Here is a 13,284-nt window from a genome sequence, read left to right as displayed (position 1 = left end):
TACTACAAGTGTTTCTAACCAAACGTTTTCACCTTCCCTGATGACCTCTGGGGACTTTGTTTTTGTCCTAACAAAGGGGAAATAGGAATTAGAAGAGACTGTTTTTCCTTTACCCTTCCTTAATTTACTTTTTTTACTTTTCCAAGGGGTCCTACAAAAAGGAACTGTATCTCTTTCAGGGTTTATTACATATTTCCCACCCCATAATAATTACTAAGTATATGGATCATAAATAACCCAACTTTTTTTAAAAACTATGTATTCTGTACTCCATCCCTTTTGAAAAACACTGCTTTGAGATGAAAAGTTCATCAATGCTGGGAAAACTAGTTACAATGTAGGAATGTGAGAAAGAGATAAACAAATCATTCAAATTTCCTTTCTCCTTGTAAATCTGGTTCTGGCCTCTAGCTTCATGAAAAGAAATGGAAACTGCGTACTGTGTAGCAAAAAAAAAAAAAAAAAAAAATCTGGAGGTACACGCTTTAACCAGCCTGCTGAATTTCTAACCAAATCCTATCTTCCCCGAAGTTCAGTTTGCTAATTATTAAGATAACAAATCCAAACTATACATCCTATATTGACTATTATAAATCTTTTTTTGCTCACAACTATGATCATACAAACTTGTCATCAAGTGAGACAGAGAAAGGAGGTCAGGAAAAAAACGCTGAGCTTCAGTGAAGACAACCGTGCCACCAGACAACCAAGATCATATATGGGTAAAACCTAAACCTTGTTAACCATGTTTTCTCTTGGAAAACCTTTAATAACAAGTACATTTTGGAAAAAAATTTAAAACAGATAGAAAATCAGAAGATGAGTAAAAACAGTCTTTATGAAGTGCCCTTTTTTACACATTAGACTTCTTATCTGGGGCAAATATAAGGCAAACTTCATTCCCAGTTTTACATATACATTCAGGCCACAACAAGCACAATGGCGTTTTATGACCCTTTGAAATACAGCACCACTATTGTACTAATATACTATGGCTTCCATCCAAAAAATATCTGAAGTTCATTTCACTATCAATAAATTTCAAAAGATCACTAAAAATTCCATTTATAAATTACAGCCAAGAAAAATCCAAAACATTAACCAAAGGATATCTCACAAGGGGATGTTTCAGAGATCAAGTAATTAAATATGTGTAACGTACATGACGGAGAGTCTTCAAATCGAGTGCAAACATTGGTTGCTTTGGAGCTTTCTGTTAATAATTCTTCATCCTCCTCTTGCTCTGTTCTTCGGTGCCGATAGCTGTCAAGTTTAAAATAAAATCAAGTGATTTGAGTTTTGGCTTTCATTTTGACTACCAGCTACTATTTCAACATAATAGTCAAGAGGCTGACCAAGATTACACAATAATTTCTTAACAGGGATGAAAATTAAGACAAAAAAGTAAACAGTAGAAATCATTAGTAAATTTAAACCTGAAATGTTTTACATGGCTTTCTAAGATATACATACAGTTTTTAAAATAGAGTAATACCTGAGGTTAACCAGAACGTGATAAACATAAATGTGATAATCTAATTTCAAGGAAATATGCAGTCAGAAAAACCTCATAATTTGCATTTTAAAGTTAAGTATTTTGCCTGCCCCCCCCCCACCCCGACCTCAAATAGTACCAGAAGTCACATTTTTAAAACTACAGCTTTCACCAAAAGCTGCAGAATATGCAGAATAGACTTTGGGCTTAAGCAATGACTCTTAACTAGATTCATCAGAATTACTCAAAGCATTTTAAATACACTTGCCCAGATTCTACATCCCAAGAGAATCAGAGACTTCCTCTTAATAACTAATTTTCTGTAGTTATAATATTGCCAGATGTCTTAATCTCTAAAGGACTCAGGTAAGTAAAACTATTTACTCCCCAATTCTCAAGTTTCCAATTATACCTTCATTTTTTCAACAAATAGTTTTATTTAAATTAGAAAACAGTAGATTATTCCACTCTTGTGACCTCTAAATCTAACTTACTGCTTATTTCTACCAAAACTACATGCTTGATGGGAGAGGATAATCAGCCTTCCCAGACAGAGAAATATTCCTCAGAAATACAGGCCAAGGCAATAAAAATGCAAGGATGTTTTTGTTTGTTTTATGTGCTTCTAATCAGAAGGTCTTAGTGTGTTATTTCTTGTGCTTCTCTGCATTCCAAACCTATGAAACTTAGTGCAAAGATCTACCCGCCCCCCCAACCCCAAGTTATTCTCCATAAACTGAGAATTTTAACTTCGTTTTTTTCTTTATAAAATCTCCTTCACAATATATTATCAAGATAATTATTATGGTTGTTAACACTGAAGATAAAAGCTGGAATATGCTTTATTACTTCAAATTGAGGCATCATTGATTGTTAACTGGATGATGGAAAGGGGAAAAAAAGCATATATCTACTTTTACTGAAGGACAGGACAGTACCATTACCCTAATTACTTCACTTAAGCTAATTTTCCATTTAAGATGGTTTGATGGGTAGAAAAGAAATCTATTAACCAAGACTCCTTTTCTTCACCAACACTAATAAGATCAAAGCTGAACAATTTTTTATCTATTTACTACATGGTATCTTTATCTTACAGGCTCTTAATAGAAGTGTTTCTTCTCATGCCATCATACTGATGACCCCATAACAATATCCATTACAGCAGTCTGCATTTCCAGAGCACGAGACTGATGCTATTTAAACAGCTGCAAACTTCAAGTCTGAAAAATTTAAATACATCTGAATTGCAAAGTTCTCATGAAGTTTCACACGTATTAAAACAAAAGCACTTTGGTTACAAACAATGGATTAGCAAAAAAGATATATCAGATTGAGTAGAATACCCCAAATAAAATTAAGGTAATATGCTTTTTGATGATAATGCCCTTGAGATAGAGCTAATACCTCCATGTTTCTGTATACTATGTAGTAAATTTAACAGTGTTGATAACAGTTTGTACTCTCCTCTTTTAGATAACCTAGCATATTTTAATTACTGATCACATTTCATTTTTCACTTTGGAAATTACATATAGCCATTCCAGGGAGCTGAGATTGCCCTAAATTTATTATTACAAACTGAACATCTTAGTTATCCAACCAGCACAAATTCTAAAAAAGAATTTATAAATTCAACATGTAAGAATTACTTTACACATATTGAACCACCACCTAACAGTGTCATCATACGCCTTGACACTTCAATTTATATAAAGATAACTAAGTATGTAACAAAAATTTTAAACTGCTGTGGCATAAATCATCACAACATCCACACACAAGCACAGACTTCAGATAATAGCAATACCCTCAATGCATGTATGTGGTTTAGGAGACCAGAGCACACCCCAAGTCAGATCTAAATTCAAAGCTGGATTATTCTAATTCCTTCTAGGTGATGTTAAATAGGCCGCTTAACCTCTGCATTTGTTTCCACTCCAAGGAGTGGAATACATCTGAATTCCCTATTCAGTCCATATAAAAATAAAGCATTATGCAAATTTTTATTTATTTATACATGTATGGCTATATCCTGCCAAGCCAATCAGGCCAAATAAATAACAGCACCAAAACAATTTTTTTTAATAAAGTGATTTTATGCTCCTAATGAAGACTATCAAAAATAAGTTTGCTTCAACTATTAAGTATCAAATATTACTCACTCGCCAACTGACAGCAAGTTCTGTTTCTCATCCTTTTTTATTCGTGGGCGCCCTGGTTTCATCTTCAAAGGTGAGGTTGGAGTCTTCTGAGCAGCAGGCTGAATGAAATGTGCAAACAGCTCTGTCTGCTTTAATAAATACTCAAATCTATTTGCCCGGTCAGTTTGCTGCAAAAAATTTTAAAACATATTTTATCAGAATATTAATACAACTTCAGAAATCAAGGTTTCAACATGCCTCCACACAACGATCTCAGAAATTAAAAGGAACAAACTACTGCTATGGGTAACAACACAGATGAGTTTCAAAAGCATTATACTAAATGAAAGAAACCAAACATAAAAGACTACGTACTGTACGATCCAACTTATATGATATTCTAAGTAGTGATTTCGTAGAAAGCAGAACTGAAGTGGCAAGGGTGTGAGGGCAGGAGCAAAAGTTTTGGGGATCACAGAACTGTTCTACATCATGACTGTAAGGTGGTTAAATGACCGCATGTGTTTGCCAAAACTCACTGAATAACAGATATAAAACTATTGTGTGTCAATTATACTTCAATACAGTTGACAAAAAAATATCAAATAAAAAATCAAAAGACATTATGCAATACAAGTGTATTTATTCAGAAGGGGGGAAAATGCATTGGTCATTCATCAGTTAGGCTGTTTTAAATTTTAAAAGGCTATCAGGCTTGAAAAACATCTATTAAGTTCATGAAATATTCTTTAACACAATGCAGTTCTTAATACCATTTCTTATTTTCATATCTAAGATCTACTGCTTTGAATGTTCCCTATTTATCACACAAAGAGAATGGAAGAATTTAAACCAAAAAACATTTCAGATCTTGAGAGCAAGTTTTTATAAAAATAAACAAGGGTGGGGCTTCCCTGGTGGCACAGCAGTTGAGAGTCTGCCTGCCGGTGCAGGGGACACGGGTTCAAGCCCTGGTCTGGGAAGATCCCACATGCCGCAGAGCAGCTAGGCCCGTGAGCCACAAGTGCTGAGCCTGCGCGTCTGGAGCCTGTGCTCCTCAACAAGAGAGGCCGCGACACTGAGAGGCCTGAGCACCGCGATGAAGAGTGGCCCCCGCTCGTCGCAACTAGAGAAAGCCCTCGCACAGAAACGAAGACCCAACACAGCCTATCAATCAATCAATAAATAAATAGAAATGCTGTAGAATTATTTTAAAAAAAAACCCTCGGGGGTTAGTTCTATGAAACACTGCATAAAATTTTTAAAAATAAAAATAAATAAACAAGGGAAATCTAGAGCCTTTAAGAAAACAGACTTTTTACAGACACTCTAACAGTTTGGTTAAAAAAAGGAGAAACAAGAAGACAAGAGTTCAATAAACAGAGAAACCAGTTACTCAACTCAACATCTCTACCTATAAATGCTTAACATGTCAATTTTAGAATGAATTCCAAAACAATATTTTACCTAGCAAACACCAGAGATACTCAAACATCGTAATGTTGTAAAAACGATGTATTTTTTAAAGGAAAACATAATTTTTTAAAATCATACCGAGGTAAAACTGAAGCCCAATTTGCTATCAGGAAGGCACAGGGTGACTGTTTCACTGGACCACAAATGTAGCCCAATCCATACAACTAACAACAGGTCAACATGTTTCTCCTTAGTAATGTCCTATAGATGACAAGCTTCAGTTGTTTGTTTCTGAAGACTAAAAAACTGTTTTAAAGTACTGAACTGAGATCCATATACATATATGTATTTTGCACAATTTCATTTCCTAATACATGTATAATAAAAGAAAAGCCAAGAACATGCAATGAGAAAGATGCTGCTACTTAAAAAAGACTATTATTGTTGCTATGTTTGGATCAAGATAAATAAGCTCTGGAAATAAATTCAGATAGGTCAGAGTCTAGATATTTTAAAGTAAAAGCTACTCTACAGTATTCAAATCACTGAATATGTATTCTTCACTTCTTTAAAAACATTTTCAAATCAACATTTTCTTCATAAATACCTATTCAATTCAAAAAATACTTCTGTGTGTCTACCAGAAAAGGTGTTTTGTTTCTTTAGGAAGTTTTCATTATAATCCAATATTGAAAACAGAACATAATAGGTAAACTATGTAAGATTGTCAGAAAATGATGAATACTCAAAAGTAAAAATAAAGCAGAGTGATGGCAAGTGCAAGTAGCACTGAAATTTTAACCAGGAAGATCAGGAAAATCCGAACAGAGGTAATGTTTCAACAGAGAAGGGAGGGGGTCCCCCCAATTCTTAGACCTTATCACACCTCTCTAATGCTCAAAAACCTTTAATGGTTCTAGATGTCTTAAGGTGGTATTTTTTCAAAGTGTGGTTCATGATCCATCAGACCAAAAATATCCAAGATCTCTGTTCTCTGTTATCTTCTACAAGGTCAAGTTTGAGAACTACTGTCTTAAAGAATTAAATATAAGTTTCACCAGGGCCTTACAAAAGATTCCATAATTTCCAAAATTCTCTCTCGGTTACAAACTAGTTGCAAAAAACCAAGTTCAGAACACACAGAATAAGCTTTCAGTAGAACTGTGGCAAAGGTTTGAGGGGAATAACAAGCAAAGACCTTGCTGCTTGAAAAAATGAGAAGGTTAAGATAAAAATGACTTGAGATCTTAAAAGAGGGGTAAGGAAAATGAACCTATCTACAAAATAAAAACAGACTCACAGACATAGAGATCAGACTTGTGTTTGCCAATGGGGGGGAGGGGAGGAAGAGGGATGGACTGGGAATTTGGGGTTGGTAGATGCAAACTAGTACATTTAGAATGGATAAACAATAAGGTCCTACTCTTAGCACACAGAACTACATCCAATCTCCTGGGATAAACCATAACGGAAAAGAATATTAAAAAAAGAATGCATATATGTGTAAAACTGAGTCACTCTGCTGTACAGCACAGACTGGCACAACACTGTAAATCAACTACACCTCAATTTAAAAAAAAAGGTTTAAGGAGAAAAATCGCTTCCTAAAAATCAGAAACAATAGAATAAGATTAGGAACCTAAAAGGAATGAAGCATAAAATCAAATGGAAGATTAAAATCAATAGCCTTGGAAAAAGCTTCTTTCTCTGAGACAGAAGGAAACGACCAGGACAGTAGAAGCCATACATGAAACAGAGAGGAAGTAAATTGATGATGGGCCTGCAATTCTTTGTGGAGGAAGACTGAAAATGAGGGTGTGGCAGAAAAGGAGTAGAACACTTAATCAGAGTGGCAAAGTTTTAGAATGGCTAAATGGGACTGTTGAAAGCCAAAGACAGTGAAAACCATAAACTTATTCCGGTACCAGTCAGCACTATTATTTTAGTTTTCTCAAGTAGTACTCAGCATCTTGGGTTCAAAAATGAAGAGTGGATATCAAGACTTACCTATGAATACGATCTAGCAGATGATAAAGAAGTTGCTTGGAAGAAAACTGCTTCTCAAGATCATGATGTTGAAAAAGGAAATTAAACTAGGAGACTAAAAAATCTGTAGGAAGTGAGAAAAAATTTCCAATAAAGGGAACCGTGAAGACAAGAAGCATTGTAAAGAACCATGAAAACCTCCATTATATAATCAGATTTGTGTTGTAAATATACTTTGCAAAAACACAAAGAGATGTGGAAGAAGCCAGATCATCAGAAAGGAACCAAATAAAGATGCCAACACAATAATTCATGCAACAGAAGAATACTGAACTAGGGTGATGAGGAAAAGATAAGAGAAATATTTATGAAGTTAAATTTGCCAAGACTATTAAAACTAAGAGGTACTGTAACAGCTTGGGTATTTATTAAGAGAAAGTTTCATTCATTGAGATAATCCTAAGTATAAGTGTGGGGTAGAGATAAGGAATTCAATTTTGGATACTCCTAAATAAGAGGTACCAAAGGGACTTAAATGTCCAACAAACAAATGAAAATGCAATGGTTGGAGGCATCTGCTTAGAGATGGCAGATGAAAACCAGTGACAAGGATCAAACTGTCCAAGAACAAATGTTCAGAATGTAATGAGAAGGACAAAGGAATTAGTCAAGTAAATAGGATATAATCAAGGAAAAAAAGGTCTCTCAAGGCAAGAAAAAATTCTGTGGAGTGGTCAATGGTGTCAAACACAAGTGACAGCAAGGAAAATCAAACTACAATTAAGCCAAAGAACTGGCCATTAGAATCACTAGTACAGTGTTAATGACAGAATCTAAGTTGTGAAGCGTTAAAGGAACAAATGGGAAAAGTAGAGCTGGAAATTGTATCTTTTTCTTCAATTAAGTTTGACAGCAAAGAAAGGCAGCAGGACAGTTACAGATAGACACATATATAAATGTAATAGAAATCATATAGAATAATACATCATTTCTACTTTACATATTGCAATATGTATTATGCACACTATATATGTGTATACATATACACATGTGCATACTTTTAGGATTTTGAAGCTATTTAAGAGATTCAGAAACATTTATTGATATTGAAGAGAAAGTCAAAGAACAAGGGGAAAGTAAGATTTGTTAAAATGTACTATGTGCCAGATATTATTCTGGGTGTTGAAGACAGAAAGATGAAGACACTGTCCCCACTCTTAAGAAGCATACTGTGTTGTGTAGTGGTGTTATTATTACACCTGCTTTTTTAACTTTTTAAGACTTCAAAACAATTAAATGAGTTTAATCCATACAAAGCACTTAGAACAGGGCCTGCTACACAATAATCATTCACTATTAGTCATTATTATTGAATCTAAATTTAAATTTAAAGCTCTTTGTAGGTACTGCTTAACTTAGGGTAAAATAAAGTTTCCTAAGAGGATATGAAACATGAGCTGGGTATTTTTCAAGTATAACATTCATATTCTCTTTTGTAAAGATCCCATCCATATTATAAGAAGGCTGTAGGCAAGGAGCATGTATTATTTGCTTTATAACCAGTAGAGTACAATGCCAGACACATGCAGAATAAACATTACCTTGAATAATTACTTCTCTGGTCTTTAACTCACCTCACTCCCAATGCTAAATCTTAAAATATAAGGGGTGTTAGCATAACCCACATATTTACATAATATGTGAATTCATGCAATACTTCTATATTTGGTTTACACAGTCAAGTAAGTCAAGTAAGGTACAAAAGTTATAGTACTCCACGTTATACATATTTAAATTGGGTATCTGTGCTTCAATTTTGGTACACTTAATCACCTAATAAAAGCTTATATAAAACTCTTCATATGCCTAGAACATACCATTTTTTCTTCATAGGTAGGATCTGGTTCTTGGATTTCTTTTTGCTTTCCAGGAGACGCATCATCAAATACTTCCTGGTAGGAGGGAAAAATCATGGATTGTTCTTCAAGAATACTCAACACACCATTATTAGACTGATTTCTGCCCAAAACACATTCAAAATAATACACTCCTGTCCCAAATTTCCCAGATACTTAAATGGCTGTCATCCTACCTGATAGGAAACCTTGATGAAAAATACCATGATGCTAACAACTTATTTAATCCAAATATGTAAACTGCATGACTATTGCCAAGACTGAAACACAAGATTATTATCTCCATCATCCCAGAACAAAATTACTTTCAGCAAATGTTTCGTTTTCTAATCAAAAATTATGAAGCTAAATTCAACAGTATAAAATGTGAAGAAAATACGTTCCCTTTTAATCATAAAATTGCAGTATCTACTGTACTGCTACACAAATATACACCTGGAAAGCCGCATTAGTCACGGTGATTCCCATCTTCTGGAAAATTTAAAAATTTCATCATGCAGCCTAAAGTGAATACCCTTTAAGTACAATCTGATTCCTTAACTGGTAATAAATGTGCTATTTTTGCAAATTTATTCACCCTGACATTCAAAACGCCACAAACAATAAAATAACAGCAACAACTACACTGCAAAGTTCCACTCATCCATTAAAAGAACATAAGAAGAGCTGGTAAAAGTCTAATTTTCATTAATGATGTACTAATCTGTGTGTGTCAATACATACTGTAATAAAGCTACCTGTGATTAAGAAGTTGGGGGGATGGGGCTGGTATAGCACTAAAATTAAGAGGTCAACTGACCCAAATTCAAGTCTAACTTCGTTGCTAAGACCTGTAGGAACCTGTGTAACCTTAAGCTCATCACAAATCTCTGGTCTCCACAAGTAAAAATGACGAAGCCACCAACCTAGCCTACTTCACAAAATGGTAATGGGATACCATGGAAGGTCAAATACATCCTAAAAAAATAAGATGTGCTTTCCAACAGCAGTCATTATTTCTTTCACAGTTTTAATTAAAAAAAAAAAAAAGGTTTGGATTTAGGACTCTTGAGGTCATATAGTTATTGGTATACAGTGTACCTACCTATCAGTCGAGTCAATACTGAGAAATGAGGATGAACAAAGACAGGCCCCATCCACATTGCCAAAAAGATCACAATAATAAACAAAAAATGAGACTGCTTCCGTGACCTATCAGTACCAAGCAAAAAGAAAAAATTAACCTAATACGTAGGAAAGCTAGCTAATATTTCTAGCAAAGTGGGCTCTGTCAGAAAATAAATGATTTTGGAAAAACCCAAATTAAAAGACCAAGAAAAGAAAAATCACAGTATAATGTGAAGGAAAAAATAAAAACTAAAACTAGTTAGTAAAAAGATTGATAAAATTACTGATGTTCCTATTCTAAGAAGGTAAAAATAACTAAGTCATTCTTCAATAAATGAAATCGTCAAACACCTTTTTTGTAAGAATATGAAAGGGCAAGATATTCGGGGAAAGGGTCAGCTTCCGAGCCAGATGTGGGTTCTACTTACCAGAAGACTCAATTTCCCCATCTGGCAAATAAAAATACCACTGACATCATTTGGTACTTGTTGTAACATTAATATTCATAGTTAAACTTTAATTCTACTTTAACTTAAAAATAGCAACTAGAAAGCCAAAATATTTAGTTTAGGCTTTAAATTATTCTGCTTTCTGATGTTTCCATAACACCTCTTGTGAGACTTTGGTTGTTATTCCAACAGTTGAATGACAGCCCCTTTTGAGAAGCTGAGGACAACTAAGGACAGCAATTTGCAGAGAACTGCATATTTACATACAATTGCTTTTAGTGTCAAACTTCAAACCCCCTTAAACCACGAAGCAGGAATCCAAGTTAACCCTGGGAATGCAAAAGAACCATTTAAAACCTGAAGAAAGAGAAAACAGGCAACACCAGATATGATTTTGAAACAAAGCTCGTCACTGAAAACTACAGAACACCAGATGTCCTAATCCACCAAAACCCACCGTCACCTAAAAGTTCTTTCAAAATCTAGTAACATGTTACTTCACCCTAGATTAGACCGCTGTTGCCCAAATAAAACTACTGCGCCAAATGCTTCAATGGTAAACTGCGCTACCAATTCCTTATTAATCCTGCAGCAACGTTCGTTTTCAGAACAGTATTACCTTCGCTCAATCTGTCCAAGAATGGAAAACTCCCAGAAATCTTTGGGCTGCAACTATAAAATATCTCAAAACAGACTGAAGGCCAAGAATAAAATTTGGAAGGAGCAAGCAATCACTTTGTTCCCAGACATCGCAAAGCCTTGGAGCACACCCAAGAGACCCGCCTGGCAGTTCCCCAATCTTTCCACCCCCGCAGTACTGTCACCATCCCCTGGCCGGCCAGCCCCAGCCCAGAAGACAGGCTCGGCAGTGAAAGGTACCAATTTTCAAAAAAAAAAGGCCAAGGCCCCCAAAGAGGAATTGCGCTGGTCTGAAAGCCCCTGACTCACTAACTCATCCATCCATCCATCCATCACCCCTCCCCAAATGAGACGGGGGTTCAAGACAGCTGCTGCCGCCTTGGTCAGTTCCCTCCCCATGGAACAGTGCCTGGGAGGAGCCTCCTCTCCCTCCAAGGGAGCAGCTGCGCCCCGCTTATCCCCACTGCGCCCTCGGCTATCCAGCTCTCGCCATTGTTTCTGCCCGGAACAGATACCTCCCCTGCAAGGACCGGGATGAAGAAAAGGAGGCCCAAGTCCTCAGAGGCGCTCCTTTTAAATGCCTTCCCCACCGCGCCCATCTACCTTCTTTCCTAAGGGGAAATCTCCCTCGCCCTCCCCCCAAGTTTAGTGGAAACTAAAATCGAGATTCAGAGATGGGCGAGGGAATTATGGGAGTGTAGCTTAAAAAAAAAAAAAAAAGGTAGAATCCCACTCGGCCTCAGTAATCAAGAACATGTGTCTAACAAGAGCGTTCGAGGGTTTGGCAAGGTTCGCCAAAGAGACAAATAATGTAAATGTGAAGTGCCAGAGATCCATTTGAGTCGGCTGGGATAGGCTAGGCACAGGGCGCAAGGGTGAGAGCATCATTTCGGATCCACAGGGTCCGAGGCCGAGTCTGGGTGCACAGGGGTGAAGTTCGGCTCTGCGTCTCATCACTAACACAGAGGCGAGGGAACCAGTTCCTCCTCCCTATCCCGCCGTCTCCCCACGCCACGAGCCGCTCTCACCTCCATCTCAGAGTCCGCGGCGCCGGCGCTGGCCGCAGAGGCAGCCGCCTGGGCTGCGACGCCCTCGGGGCCGCCTTTGTTGCTGTTGTTGTTCCCGCTGCCGGCGGCCGAGGTTGCGGGCTTGGAAGGCGCGCTCTCGGGAGGCGGGGGTGGCGGAGGGTCGGCCGCGGACGACATGATGTTCCTTCTGCGTCACCCGCTGCTGCCAGAGGCCGGGCCCGGCAGAGATGAGGAGGAGGCCTAGGCCTGGGAGGCTACGTCGCAATGAGCTGCTGGAGGAGCGAGAGGACCACCCGAACGCCCCCTTCGCCGCGGCTCCGCGACGAGCCCTAGCCAGGCCCAGCAGCCTCCCCGTCTCGTCGTCCTCCTCTTCCGCCGGGCTCGGGGTTCCACCGGCGCTTTACCTCACGGCGGGAATCACGTCGACGAGAGTGGGCGGAGTCACCCGGGTCACTGAGGTCAGGAAGGCGGGCTGATTTACTGTAGGGCGGAGGGTTGAGGGAGAAGGAAAGGAAAGCGAAAGAGGGACCGGGAGCGCGGAGCGACTTGGCCGCCTCCTCTTCTTCCTCTGGTAGAGATCATCTATCTCGCCTGCATCCAGGTCTACTACCTACGCCACCGACTTTCAACACTCGCGAGATTGATAGTTGGCTAAATGACTGAGTTCCAGTTGCGCATGCGCATTCTCTCCTCCTCGCCCTTGGCCACGCCCCCTCCAGGGCCCCCAGCAAGCTCTAGGGCAAGGAGTGGGCGGGGCCTCAAGGGAAGGCTGGGACGCGTAGGTTTGTGCTTCCGCTCCCGGGCAAGACGCGAGTGCAAACTTACAGACGTTCTTAACGGTACACGGTCCCCGGACGCCGCATCTTCTGTGGCTGGTAGCGACCGGCGGCACTCCCTGAAAATTTGCACAGGTTTTGCGCTGCCTACTGCAGCATGGAGGTCTGGGCAGGCCTTAACACTTTAACCGCCTTTGCTTATACGCGTGACGCCACTGTGTTGACGACGTTGTGGTTATTCCAGTTGACGTCTCACTGTTTTGTTGTCTAGGGAAGAGTGCCCGTTAGTGTGATTTTTTATTTTTCTGTCATCAGATGTTAGCTATAT

General features: G+C 38.3%; 1 protein-coding gene across 1 annotated transcript in view; it reads right to left on the bottom strand.

The window, feature by feature from the left end:
• SMARCA5 (SWI/SNF related, matrix associated, actin dependent regulator of chromatin, subfamily a, member 5) overlaps window positions 1–12,528 on the bottom strand; it is a 45,672-nt gene extending 33,144 nt beyond the window's left edge. The window contains exons 1-4 of the mRNA XM_065878308.1: window positions 12,181–12,528; window positions 8,919–8,993; window positions 3,661–3,827; window positions 1,163–1,263 (exon numbers count right to left, since the gene is read on the bottom strand). Of these exons, the coding sequence (XP_065734380.1) occupies window positions 1,163–1,263; window positions 3,661–3,827; window positions 8,919–8,993; window positions 12,181–12,357 (520 nt within the window). The 5' untranslated portion in view covers window positions 12,358–12,528. The remainder of the gene's footprint in view (window positions 1–1,162; window positions 1,264–3,660; window positions 3,828–8,918; window positions 8,994–12,180) is intronic.
• Window positions 12,529–13,284: the final 756 nt, after the last annotated feature.

The sequence above is a fragment of the Phocoena phocoena genome, chromosome 5, assembly GCF_963924675.1.
Source record: "Phocoena phocoena chromosome 5, mPhoPho1.1, whole genome shotgun sequence".
Taxonomy (NCBI): Eukaryota; Metazoa; Chordata; class Mammalia; order Artiodactyla; family Phocoenidae; genus Phocoena; species Phocoena phocoena.
This window is presented reverse-complemented; position numbering and strand designations above follow the sequence as displayed.